This window comes from Myxine glutinosa, chromosome 1 (assembly GCF_964187855.1).
Source record: "Myxine glutinosa chromosome 1, kmMyxGlut1.1, whole genome shotgun sequence".
In the NCBI taxonomy this organism is placed as follows: Eukaryota; Metazoa; Chordata; class Myxini; order Myxiniformes; family Myxinidae; genus Myxine; species Myxine glutinosa.
This window is the reverse complement of record NC_136261.1, coordinates 385,326,038-385,339,742: the sequence shown is the minus strand read 5'-3', so window position 1 is coordinate 385,339,742 and position 13,705 is coordinate 385,326,038. Positions and strand designations below refer to the sequence as shown.

At 41.3% G+C, this 13,705-nt stretch overlaps 1 protein-coding gene across 1 annotated transcript in view; it reads right to left on the bottom strand.

Annotated features, from left to right (window-relative positions):
- Nucleotides 1-6,755: 6,755 nt before the first annotated feature.
- Nucleotides 6,756-13,705, bottom strand: part of LOC137415627 (uncharacterized) — a 31,274-nt gene continuing 24,324 nt past the window's right edge. The window contains exons 3-7 of the mRNA XM_078770251.1: nucleotides 13,290-13,484; nucleotides 11,277-11,387; nucleotides 8,334-8,929; nucleotides 7,672-8,214; nucleotides 6,756-7,532 (exon numbers count right to left, since the gene is read on the bottom strand). Coding sequence (XP_078626377.1) covers nucleotides 7,152-7,532; nucleotides 7,672-8,214; nucleotides 8,334-8,929; nucleotides 11,277-11,387; nucleotides 13,290-13,484 — 1,826 coding nt within the window. The 3' untranslated portion in view covers nucleotides 6,756-7,151. The remainder of the gene's footprint in view (nucleotides 7,533-7,671; nucleotides 8,215-8,333; nucleotides 8,930-11,276; nucleotides 11,388-13,289; nucleotides 13,485-13,705) is intronic.

Sequence of the window (13,705 nt, the reverse complement as noted above, 5' to 3'; positions counted from 1 at the left end):
ACCTGAATGTCAGACTCAAAGTGCTTCAACAATCGCTTTTTCAACCTATCAGTTCTGTAGGGTTTCTTACTGACTACATCCTGTTGTGAGAGAAGTTCCGTAAATCTATTGGTCAGCTGGCCAAGGTGGTAGACATGCTTGTTAATAAGAAGTCCAGGTGAAATTTCTGAAACAAGCATTTGGAAGCCTTTGTCATATTCAGTGACACCTTTACTGTCACATGTCTGTTCCGAAGCTTTACATCGTCTGTTCATGAAATTGTTCATACACCTCAAGTGATAGCGGAAATCGTTAGCTATGAGGTCAAGACAATAATCACCATGGCCCTCAATTTTCAAAAGGACCGCCTCATCCCTCAACACCTTGGCCTTATCATGGATTGACTTCTGCCTGTCAACTGTGCTGACTAAAGTTAATGTCCTATCGCCTTTGGAATCGCGTTCCCTTTCAAACAGGAAACACACTGCCTTAAAGTCCGTTAAACTCCTCCTGCCCTCCCATTCACCTGATGTTTCTCCTTGCTCAGCTTTAAACCATTTGGCGGATACTAGATTGTCCAAAGTCCGTTTGAGGGTGTAACTACTGCGGCATTTTTCGTGACACATTGGTCCTTTTGAAAGAAATTGGTCCTGATTCTGCAGATCGCCCCACACTCTGCTGTAAACGTCATCCTTCCTTATTTCCACCGCGTTCTTGAATGTTGTGAACCCTCTCTTCGTCAGGTTATACAGAGGTCCCTGATCATCTGTTGTACTTTGGCAGACGATACATTTCAAATAGTCACTTACACTAGAAGAGAGTTTGCGTTTGTTTCCTTTACCAGCTATCACAGCCACAGGTTCCATCTTTATATGCCAGGGGTCAGCACCTGTAAGAAATAAAAAGACACTCTAAGACTTCATACAATCCACAAATGGAACAAAATTAATAATGTTGTATTCGCGTCAGGCGAATCTTCGGGCGAACCTGGTGCCAGGCCAGAATGAAACATATTCCCCATGCCACACAAAACCAAGCAACACCATCACGTGTAGTAAATCAGGGTCGACTGTGAAATATATTAGATTCGTAAATATCATGATTTCACAACGTTATAACATTTCAAGATTCAATGAGGAAACTAGTCAAATTTACCTATACTTTTCTCTCGAACGCTAATAAACCGATAATTGCTTGAATGACAGGAAAACATGTGGAAAATAATCAATGAGGAAACGAGTCAAATTTACTAAGACTTTTCTCTCGAACGCTAGTGAACCGATAATTGCTTGAATGACAGGAAAATATGTACAAAATATTCCTAACTATATAATGTTCTTATCTAACTATTCTAAGTTCATATTTCGCTCTTACTTTACGGTTTTTGGACGGGAATCAGCATTCCATTCAGCTCCTGACAGAAAAAGGAATATGGCTACCGGTTTCACTTTCGATATGTCATTCAGTGCTTCCACACGGGAATTTCGATATGTCGTTGGTTGAGTGGTAAATAATAATTGACAAGAAGGAAGCTTGCTCCAGCTAGGGAGGCTGAAGATCGATGGTAATCATAAAGATCAGCAAGAGTGAAGCAAGTTGCTGAAACAAATGTAGCATAATAATCACAAGCACCACACAAAAGATGAAAAGCATCAACCACCACAGTAAACCATCACTATTACGATCAATATAGGCCAGAAACAGTAGAGGGATGCAAAGAACATATTGTGACATATACATATGTGAATTATTTGATAAAGGAGCTAAATTTTCAGCTTAACCCACTTTCCGTGACCTTTTGACCTCTGCTGACCTCATGGATGGTCCAATCACGTTGAATCATGTTTCATATAAAAGCCAACTTTATAACAAAAAGAATGAGTGGTAATTTGTTGCACTCACCCCTGTATTATGGGATATATGGTCAATTGAATTTCCCCTACCCCTAAATTTCTTGCTTTTTTACAGTTGACGCCCCAAGTTAAAAAATGTCCCTACAGAATTCGCGCAATCCAAACTACCTTGCTAAAGTCACTTTTCTGGTGGCTAACACCCCCACAGACATGATCTAGGGGTCAAACATTTTATAGCAGAGGTGTCACTTCAAAATCACTTTTTTACACATTTCCAGGCCTCGGATCCCAGACTATAATATATTAACATCTTTCATTTCATTAAGATTAACATCTTTGGGGTTGTTAAAAAAAAAAAATTCACAGTGTTTGGAGCTAATAGTTTTATCCTCCTTCTCGGTAGCTTCAGTAAAAATAGTTTTTTTTTTTGATACTTTCACATCTTTCATTACCTCCTCTAGTTTGTTATAGATCTCCATAAATAGTGGTGAAACTTTTGTTATAACTACTTTAATTGAAGGTTTCCCAAAGACAGAGAATGCTCTTCCTTTAAAAGGGATTGAGTAGCTCATATTATCTTTCATAATAGGTTTAATCACAAAGTTATTGTAATCATCTTTGTTCAATTTTACATCAGTGCAATATATTTAAGTATCCTTTTTAAATGAGGAAATTGATTGAAATTTGTCTTTTGTGTTTTGAAACATTGTATTTATTAAGTAAAAAAGTTACAGGGTTAAACAGTCTCCTCCAAGGAGCCATAATAATTTGGATCTGTGCCAAGAACCGATTTATATTTTAAGCACAGAAGTACTTGTAAAAGATACCATTCTTAAGTGGTTGAAATCATTGATACTATTTCATTTTAAGCGAAGAAATATCTAGAAATTACCCCATTTTTAGTTTAAGCGAAAAAATATCTTTAAATTACCACGATATTTTCATCGTCTTTTTACTATATAAATATGGTGAATACAACGTATTGCGACATTTGTAATCATGAATATCATAAGCGTGCTTTGACACGCCATCTAACAACAAAAAAGCAAAGACAAAATGCAGGAGACCTACCTCCAGAGTCTAATGTTAAACACTGTGATGTCTGCTCTAAAGACATTAAAAAGGTCTGGTATAACAAACATATTATAACAAAAAAGCAGAGACGAAATGCGGGAGAACGACCTCCCGTGTCTGATGTTAAACACTGTGATGTCTGTAATAAGGACACTAAAAAGGAAGGCTTCAGGTCTCACCTTCAATCACACAAACACAAGACTATGTCTGGATACTCTATTAAAAAAACTCTGATGAAGCATTTAAGGGACATATTAAGATAAGGGTTTTTGAGTTTGGAACTCCTGGACCAAAATCAATAGCTGATGCGATTGAGATGGTTAAACCTGCTGTTGAAACACTTATAAAAGATACGTTGACCGAGATGAATACTTTGAAGTTTTATATGGGGGTAAAAATGGGTATGGTAAAAGATGGTGTTGAAGAAACTCCTTATTTGAGAACAGTCCCTCACTTTATCACATCATTCCGAGATTTCTTATCATCCGGTGTTTATGAAGAACTTATAAAACAGGAGCAGGATGTAGATAATACTGTGGTGGGTAGCGGATATAGTATTAGTAAAATCATTTTCCTAGATATACACATTCTAAAATCAGACCCTCTTAATGCTTCTTATATTGATTTACCAAGAGAAATTCAACTTTAAAAAGCAGTTGTTAATATTCAAAAGAAAGATAATAAATGTTTCCTATGGTCTGTTCTCAACCACCTTCATCCTCAAAATAAGAACCAAGAAAGAGTATATCATTATAAGAAATATGAGAATACACTAAATGTTAAAGATTTAAAATTTCCAATGTCTTTAATAGATATTTCTAAATTTGAAAAGATGAATAAATCTATTAATGTATATGGCTTAATGGATACAAACAAAGTTCAGATATTAAAATTTTCTGATAATATAAATAATGAAACACATATTGACCTTCTCTACTTTGCTTCAAAAGAAAAATCACATTATGCTTACATCAAAAATTTATCACGATTAATCACTTCACAAGTAATCAATAAAAAATGTAAAACATATCCATGTAAGCGATGCCTAAACTTCTTTCAAACAAAAGAACGATTAGATCAACATTCAAAATATTGTAGTAATCATAAATCAACTGCAATCAATATTCCAAAAGCAGGATCGGGTATATCATTCAAAGATTTCAACAAAATCCATAAAACATCCGTTTGTAATATATGCTGACTTTGAAAGTATCCTTGGAAAGATGGATGCTGCTTCTCCAGACCCTAAAGGGCCTCACACAAACAAATATCAAAAACATACTCCTTGTGATTTATGTTATTATATCAAATCATCCGTAGGTGATAAATACAACAAGTTAGAACTTTAAAGAGGAGAAGATGCCTCTCGTGAGTTTGTAAAACAACTGGAGAAAAACTGTGTTCGATTAACCAATACAATGAGGGAAACCATTAAACCAATGTCCTTAAGGCCCCAGTCCCACTGTGGCGATTTTTTAAGCGAACCACAACGATCTGGCATTCGTGGAGAAAATCGCTTTGGACGTTCTGATTCTTTTTAGTTCGTTCTTGTTCTGTTAAAGTTTCCTTGCGCATCATGCAGATAGTCTCGATTCGCAGAGACGCTATGACAGTTTTGAAATGTTCAAAACTGTCGCTGTGCCGCAACGATTTAATCACATTCGCCCATTGTCGTTGTGTATTTGCGTGTAATCCTTCCTCTTCTTTGCAATTCTTTGTGTCTCTCACCACTTCGTTAAGATCCCCGCTTTCCGTTGTGGTTCTGGTTCAATTTCTGCCGCGAAGAGAGAAGACAGAACGGTGGTAGGACGACCTGACTCGATGTGCAATGAGGAAGAACGACAGTCGTTGGTAATCGCAGAAAGCAGAGAAGATTAAGAACGAACAGCTATGCGACAAAGGAACGAGGCACAAAGAGTTACAACGGCTGTATGAGATGAAGAAAGAATACAGAACGACCATGACGATGTAGAATGGTATATAATGATGCAAGTAGACCCAGCACGATTTTTGGTATGAGGGGTATATAAGAAGGGCCCGATTCTCCTCGAAGTCAGTTTCCAGAGTAGCTCACATCACTGTGGTTCGTCACTATGTGGTTCTTAAAGTCACTGTGCCTCCTGTCGGTTGTTATCCTCACCCCTCTTCAGAGACTACAACTAGCACACGACCTCCTGCAAGTTATTAGTTACTTGAAATTATTAAAAATAATATATAGCATCATGCTAGCCCAGTACTTTTGCATCATTGACAGCTCGGATTTTTTATACAGTATCATTCACTCTACCTACATATTTGTTGTAGGTCCAGTTACAGAATGTTCAGAACATCCATGGTGTCGCCCACCTGGTCCAACGTGGACATCGAGCACGACAGAGAGCACAGAGAAGATTTTGGGTGTGACAGTGGCTGCTGAGGAGACCTCTGTACGGGATGTATGAGCAGCTGATGGGTGAACTTGAGCGTGAAGACATCGCAGGCTTCAGGAATTTCATTAGGATGAAACAGGCCAGGTTTTACGAAGTCCTAAACAGACTCGGTGACCGCATCACGAAACATGACACCTGGTACAGAAAGGCAATTGAACCTGGCCTTAGGCTGTCTATCGCCCTCCGCTACTTTGCATCTGGAGACAGCTACCACTCCCTGATGTACAGCTTCTGGGTTGCCCAAAACACTATCTCCAAGATCGTCTGTGAGGTTAGCACCGCCATTGTTGAGGAGTTTGCCATGGAGGTCATCTCTTGTCCAACCACACCGCAGGACTAGCAGGCGATTGCCGACCTGTTTGCCACCAGATGGCAGTTCTTCCATGTCCTTGGAGCCCTGGATGGCAAGCACGTTCACATCAATGTCCGGCCAACGGTGGTTCCCTGTATTATAACTACAAGGTAAGGTATAAACTAGCTACACATATGCCTATATATATTTACTTTCCTGTTTAACAGTATATTTTTCATCTAATTTTATTTTTATATGCAAAATAGTAAATAAAACATTTCATTTCATTTTTAGGGCTTTCATTCGATCATTTTCATGGCTCTGGTTGACGCTGATTATAATTTCATCTGGATAGACGTTGGTACTCCCGGCGCCCACTAAGACGCCCAAGTCTTCAACCACTCGGAACACAAGGAGGCCATCGACAATGGTACTATCGGTTTCCCACCCGCTGAACCTCTTCCCCGTAACAAGCCCGTACCGTACTTCCTCGTAAAGATGATGCCTTTGCCCTTCAGACGTGGATGATGAAGCCGTACGCCCAACGCAACCTGCCACACGATGAGCACATCCTGAACTACCGACTGTCTAGGTGTCGTTGTATCGTGGAGAATGGCTTTCTAATCTTGGCCAACCGCTTCCAGTGCCTCCTGACAACTATGCAGCAAGAACCTGACATGGTGCAGGTTGTTGAGGCCTGCGTGCGCTTGCCTTGCGGATGTCGGTGATGGTGATGGTGATGCAGATGGTGATGCGGATGTGGTTTCCAGGAGTAGCTGTCGACCAGGAAGACGATAATCACCAGGTGGTACCAGGTGAGTGGAGAATTGGTCTTCAGATGCAAGACGTCGACAACCCACAGGGCGGTAACCGAGCTACGAAGGCAGCCAAGGCTCAGCGTGCCTACCTCAAGCATTACTACAACTCTCCAATAGGAAGAGTTGAATGGCAAGACCGAATGGTCTAGATGGAGTGACACTGCCACAAATTGGATTCTGTGGATTTTGAAAAATTTATAAAATGTATTTTTGTTTGAATAAATATGTCTTAAGCTTAAGTTTTGCATGTTTCTTTTATTAAATTTGTACTAGGACAGTTTCTTTTTAAATAAAGTTTAAGACACAAGAGTTTAAAGTTAAAAAATATATCTGAGCATTTATTTAATGGCAATAGGACATCCATGACAATACTTATGACACAGTGCATGATACAATGGGTTTAATGTTATTACAGTAAGTAATCTCTGACAAACTGTGAATAAGAAGAGTGTTACAGAAATTACCAGATGATGCAAAAAAACAATGCCATTATACTATGATTCACATTTATGTTTACAGCAATTTGCCAATTACAGAATTACAATACTGTTTATGATTAGGAATGACACAAATCGCATCTCTGAAATAAAAACAAAAGGGAGACATTTCTATTATAAATCAATAATGGAATGGTTAAAGTTTGTAGCACTTTGCAGGTAATAAAGCAGCACATAATAATAATCATCAGGCATTGTTGGAACTGTCATTATTGTCCAGTGTTCAGTTCGTTAAGAAATCCCGATAGGTTCCCACAAATGTTCATGCTTGACATGCTAGTGTCTTCCACTGGCATGGCCTGCGTCTGTCCAGCTGAAGGCATGGGGGTGTCATAGAAAGACTGTGAAGTGCTCACACCTTGACTACCACTAGGACCAGCACCACTAACACCACTTCTTGCAGTGCTCAGCTGCCTGGGAGGAGGGTCACTGTGAATGTTGAATTGCACATGAGCGCCTTTGGGCCACGCTCTGTATCCAGGTTGAGCGCATTGCTGTTGGACCTGTGGTGATTGCTGAGGTTGATAGATTGGCTGGAGGTGTGATGCTGATGGCTGCTGAGACTGAATCTGTGAGAACACCGACTGGACCTGCAAATACAGAAAAGAGAACAAAACATTAAAATGCAATCATGCAAATGCAAAACAATATAACATTGCATAAATTTTAAGAGAAAAAAATTATAATTAAAAATAATTAGGACATAAGAAAGTATATTATGATATTTACCTGTGCTGGATGAGACACTGGCAGCTGTGATGAGGGGCGAACAGGCCTGACTGCAATAGGGATGATGGATTGTCTCTGTCGCTCCTCTTCCTTCAGCCTCTCACTCTGCATGCGGTATCTCATCACCATGCCCCAGGACTCCTGATAGAACTGCGTCAACAGCGATGGGTGCAAGGATGGCACAAAAGTGGAGGGGGAGGTACCATATCCCTTGACCATGCTGTCGCTCTGGCCAGACAAGAGAGCAGAGACACTGGCCTGAAGCTGGATCGCCTGTGCGGTGGACTGGGACAGCTGCTCAACCAGGGCATCGGTGGTGTCAGGGGTTGTGGCAGACTTGGAGGACTTATTCTTCCCAGGACCCTTGCCTCTCACTGAAGCTGTAGCAGAAAAGGTAGTGGCAGAAGTTGAGGGCGTCGGAGTGCTGCATGGAGTGGTGGGAAGGTTGTTGAGGTCATCATGATCGTCATCATCCTCCGAGCCGGAGTCTGGTTGTGGAGTCGGCTGAGGACCACAAGGCCTTGACTGCAGTTTCTGCTTTAGCTGCAAATACAGAAAAGAAAAGAAAATAAAACATGAGAATGCAATCAGCCAAATGCAAGAAGCAATAAATAAAATAAAAGTAATGAAAAATTAATTATTGTATTATAATTAATACTTACAATTCCAGCCCCCCTGTTAGGGCAGTCATAGATGTGTGCAGACATGAAGGCAAAGTGTCCCAGAATCCACTGATCCCTCGAGGTGAATTCCTTACACCCATCCCCGGACTTGAGCTTCTTCAGTTGACCAAATCTTGTCCTCATGGACTTGTACCACACATGGAGCAGCTCTCCCGACTCCACACCAAGCTCGGCTGCCTTCTCCTCCCAAAGCTTGTTCTTCAGTACAGTGTCCATATACTTCTTGTTACCCTTATCAAACAATTCTGGATGGGACTGAAGCCACTCCACCAGTTCCGCTTCCTGTTCATCACTCAGATTCAGACGAGCAGTCTTCTTCCTTCTCTTCCTCAAGACAGGTAAGTCATCACAGGTTTCAATTCCTTTCTTTGGAGACTTAGGTGTGTCAGAAAGCACTTCCTCTTCCTCAAGACCACTACCTTCATGACTGGGATCACCAGGCTCACTTCCAGAAGGAGTAGCAGGAGTCGGGGTGGGAGGAGGGGTGAGTGTCTTCTTACCCCTGGCAGCCTTCTTCACAGCTTTACCCCTGCGGCCTCCCTTGGATCCTTCTTTTGGCATTGCGAAAGAAGAAACTGGAAGAAGAGACAAGGAAACTCGAAGCAGAGAGAGGAGATGTGATACGAAGGAAATGTTCTCAAGGACTGGCGAAGCGCCACAGAAATGCGCGGTATTTATAGCCTCCGAACAATTCTTACTGCATCGTTCTGACATGTTCCAGTTCTTTCCAGTTCGTTCTAGTTAGTTGCGCTTCCGTTCTCCGTCTACCTGTTCCATTGCGTTTCGTAACACGTCGTTGTACGTCTTCGCCTACTTCATGTTACTTCAGCTCGCACGTCGCACTGCCTCGTTCTAGTTCTTTCTGCGTCGAGTTTATTCTACTACATTTGTTGCTAATCAAGTTGATTCGCAAATATTGTCCTGTTGATTCGTTCCTCAACCAGATCTGGCAATCCCAGTGGCATTTTCTGAAATTATTTGTGGCCTAAATCGTTGTAACAATTTCGTGCTGTTTCCTTGTGGTTCGCTTAAAAAATCACCACAGTGGGACTGGGGTATGCAGGTGTGAGTGCATAATGCATAATGCAGGTGCATAATAATAACGCAGGTGCATAATGCAGGTGTGAGTCAATAGCTTCATTTTCCCCATTGACTTCAATGTTATATTTAATGTGTTTTCATAGTTGGGTCCATTGAGGATTTAATATTTGTAGATGGGCAAAAAGAGGGTGAAATCTGGATAAAAAAAGCAGTGTTATTAAGTTTTTTTTTTAGCTCTTTCCCCATTGACTCTAATGGTAAATTTGAGGTGAGCCAGAACCCCCCTTTCTCCACTACTCCCAGAAGACCCCAAAGACCAAAAAACACCCGAAAGACCCAAAACACCCCAAAGACCCAAAGCACCCCGAAGACCCAAAACACCCCGAAGACCCAAAACACCCCGAAGACCCAAAACACCCCGAAGACCCAAAACACCCCGAAGACCCAAAACACCCCGAAGACCCAAAACACCCCGAAGACCCAAAACACCCCGAAGACCCAAAACACCCCGAAGACCCAAAACACCCCGAAGACCCAAAACACCCCGAAGACCCAAAACACCCCGAAGACCCAAAACACCCCGAAGACACAAAACACCCCGAAGACACAAAACACCCCGAAGACCCAAAACACCCCGAAGACCCAAAACACCCCGAAGACCCAAAACACCCCGAAGAACCAGCAGACCTCGAAGACCCTTAAAGACCCAGAGGAAATGGCCCCAAAGGCCCAAAATACCCCGTCAGCCCAAAATACCCTGAAGACCCAAAATACCCCAAAGACCCAAAATACCCAAAAGTCCCTGAAGACCCAAATTTGGCCACTCTCCCCCAACATCCCTCCTATCACCATCCACCTCATTATGACATTATTCAACAAATAGAACACTTATCCATCCAATCATTATTTTAAAAAATCAGCTGGGGGAATTTTTTTTTTTTTCCAAGCAGGGTCAGGCGATCGGTTGTGTGTGTGGTGTACATGGCGTGTCTGCATTTTTCAAAATTCATTTTCTCGGCAACCATTGATCCGATTGAGACTAAATGTTCACCATATAGGAGCACCTCCTCCTGGAGAATTTTAGTGATAATTATGACATCATAGGTCATGTGGTACAAGTGCCATCTTGGAAAAAATTCACTCTTTATCTCTGAAACCGCTCCATGGAAAAATTGAAACATAGCTCATTGTCAAGTACTCCCCATATCAATATAGAATAAGATATGTTAATGATGATGTCATTGGTACCTTCATTATGAAGTCATAACTAGAAAAGTATAATGCTTTATCCAATCAGTACGATTTTTTTTCTCTGCAACTGTTGGTCTGATGGACACAAAATTTTCACCATAGGAGCGTCTCCTCCTTTAGAATATTTTAATGATAATCATGACGTCACAAGTCATGTGGTACAGGTGCCATCTTGGAAAAAACGAAAAATGTTGCACCTGCACATCTCCAAAACTGCCGCATGGAAAAATTGAAACGTGGCTCATTGTAAAGAACTCCATATGGGGAATAGGTGTTAACAATGACGTCATTTGTGTCATAATTATGACGTCATAATTCGACGGGGACAACACTTAGTCTGATCAGTTTGAAATGTATCGAGGGTGATCTATGCAACAATTATATTGGAGAATATAAATTGATGATGTCATCGCTCACGTGATCTGGCAGCCAAATTGGATCAAAGAAAAAAAAAATGTTCAAAAACAGAAGAGTTGGCTCGCAACAAGTTGACTGCGCCCAGGGTAAGTATTCTATGAATACCATCTAGTTTCTTAAAGCAATGAAATCAGAATGTGGTGTTTTTTTTCTTAGCACCAGAGTTCATCATCAAACTGTTCATAATCAAAATGTGTAGCTATTGACAGAAACCTTCATGGGGATAGTTCTTGAGTAAAGAAGCTTCAGCATCATTTGGTTTGGGTCGATCCAGGTGGACATCAATGTCGTGCTCAGTTTTCACTTCCACTTTCACAAATAAATCTGGAAAAAGTAACTTTTATTAAATGCAGGGACTCTTATGTCACATGTATAGCTGGGTCCACACTCTTAAAATAGATAAATAAATATGACATTAAAATCTTTTAAAAAAATTAAAATCATTAAAATCTCCATCAAAACAGTAAAATCTTCCTTGAAGAGAGAAAATAAAACATTTCCCTCGGGAATGGCGTCATGTGAAACCATTACGATATCAAAGCATTATATTCTGTACAAACTGCCTCGATGTTATGAAATGCTTCCTCCCTGACCACATCTCCAGGGGGAATTTCAACACCACCAAAAATCACAACCAACAAAACAAAGAAGGTAAGAAAAAATAAACAGTGGCAAAATAGAGGTTTTTCCCACCAAACTGCTTTTATTATCAAATTAGACAATTGTGATCCAACATATGACTGGTTGATCATTTTTGTCTCAAAAGAGTGTGGCGGGTTAACGTATCGACAAATGCAGAGAATGGAATGAATAGGCCAAAGCCTTGCCACGTGAACAAATGATAAGGGGAGTGGAAAGGATTAAAAGTCAGAAAGTGGAGAAAAGCTCAGGAGTGGTTTGGAAAAATAGGGACAATACCCCTGGGTGCTCACCTGGTGCAATAAAGCAGTGTACTACACTGACTAAAGGTATTTTAAACCAATTCGAATGGATGATGGAAGACAGGGCAGCATGAACAATTATACTAACATAATCATAAGACTTTTAACAAACGGTTGTGGTCAAGTTTCATTAGAATTGCTTGTGTAATTTTTGAGAATAAAGCAAATACCTATTTTGGGGGCAATTATCTCCAAGACGCCGAGCAGAGACGAATGCAAGTAACAACGCGTGAATAATCCATCACAATGCTATTATTGTTTCACAAATTTCACAACACTGCCGTTTCAGTGCGCACAGTTGGCTTCACAAGGGGATTGTCTCACACTGAAGGATAGAACCACAGCTCAAAATACACAGTAGCTCATGCAGTTGACCTAACGCGGATACTTTTCTTGGGCTGGAGGATGGAACCACAGCTCAAAATACACAGTAACTCGTTCATATACACATCCACCCCTATGGGCTGGCAGCCCTGCCTCACACCTTGCTCAGCTGGATGCTGTGGAACCAAGACCTCAAGATAGATGGAATCTTCCACGATGAAGCAGAGTCTATGGACCTATCACATTCACTGCACAGACAGGATAGTGGTGTCTCTTTCTTCTCCTGTCTCCTTCCACGCATTTCGCCACCCTTGCCCCACCCCCATCAATCGTCCCCACCCCCCCCCCCCCCCCACCCCTCCTTTTGGTGAAACTCCCAAAATACAGGAGAACTGTTCACCTTCACTTTCATTCCCCTCTTTAACCACCCGAGGAAACAACTTCCACATTCTCTTCAATCCCATTCCTCCCTCCTCCCCTCAGAAGTCTTCAAGAGATCTGTTCATCACAATCTCAGATCATCCTCCAACGAACCATTATCTTTTCCACCCCAAGTGACCCCATTTCAAAGCATTCCCTTTTTCCAGGTCATTGTGATTCCCCCCCCCCCCCCCCATCTCACATCACCTCTTCCTCTCATCTTTTCTCTTCCTCTTTCACATCCTTTCACCTCACTCTGGCTCACTTCACCTTCTTTGCTTGTTCGCCGATTGGTTTCATCATCCACACTTTCCTCTTCCTCCTGTGTTTCCTTAAACTTCTGCACAGCTTGTTCACCCCCATGTGTCCATGTCCCCTCCCCTTCATCTCACTCTCACTTAGACTCTGCTGTTATTGTTTCCTCTTTCCATTTTATTCCCTTCCATTTTGCTCTTGGTCTTTCAGGAGCCTCTATCAAGTATACAAAAAAAAAGGCACTAAACAAACACAGATATCATCAGAAGTGATTCACACAACTCACCATTCGGCTGGTCACTTTGCTCCTCTGCCAGACCAATGGAGTTCACATCCTCTATTTTTATCTGCAGAATATCAGGAAATGCTTCCAGCTCCTCAACCTTCATTCCACACACGAGCACAGTCGGCTGTTCTGATTCCGGCTGCACATCACAGGAATCCTTCTCACAGCCAACTTGAGCGTACATGGTGCGTGAACCTTTAGAGAGGCAAAAAAACATCCCACTATTCCTGATGTTTGTTCGACTCCGAGTACCTTAATCTGACAAAGTTCCGATACGTGAAGTGCCTCTGTACTTGAGGCCTTATCTTCTGTTTAAATCAGTTACAGTACTTTTAACTTTCACCACACACTAACGCACACCCTGTGACCCCCAAAAACAAAACTACATGTCTTAAGACAATGCTGTAATTGTATTA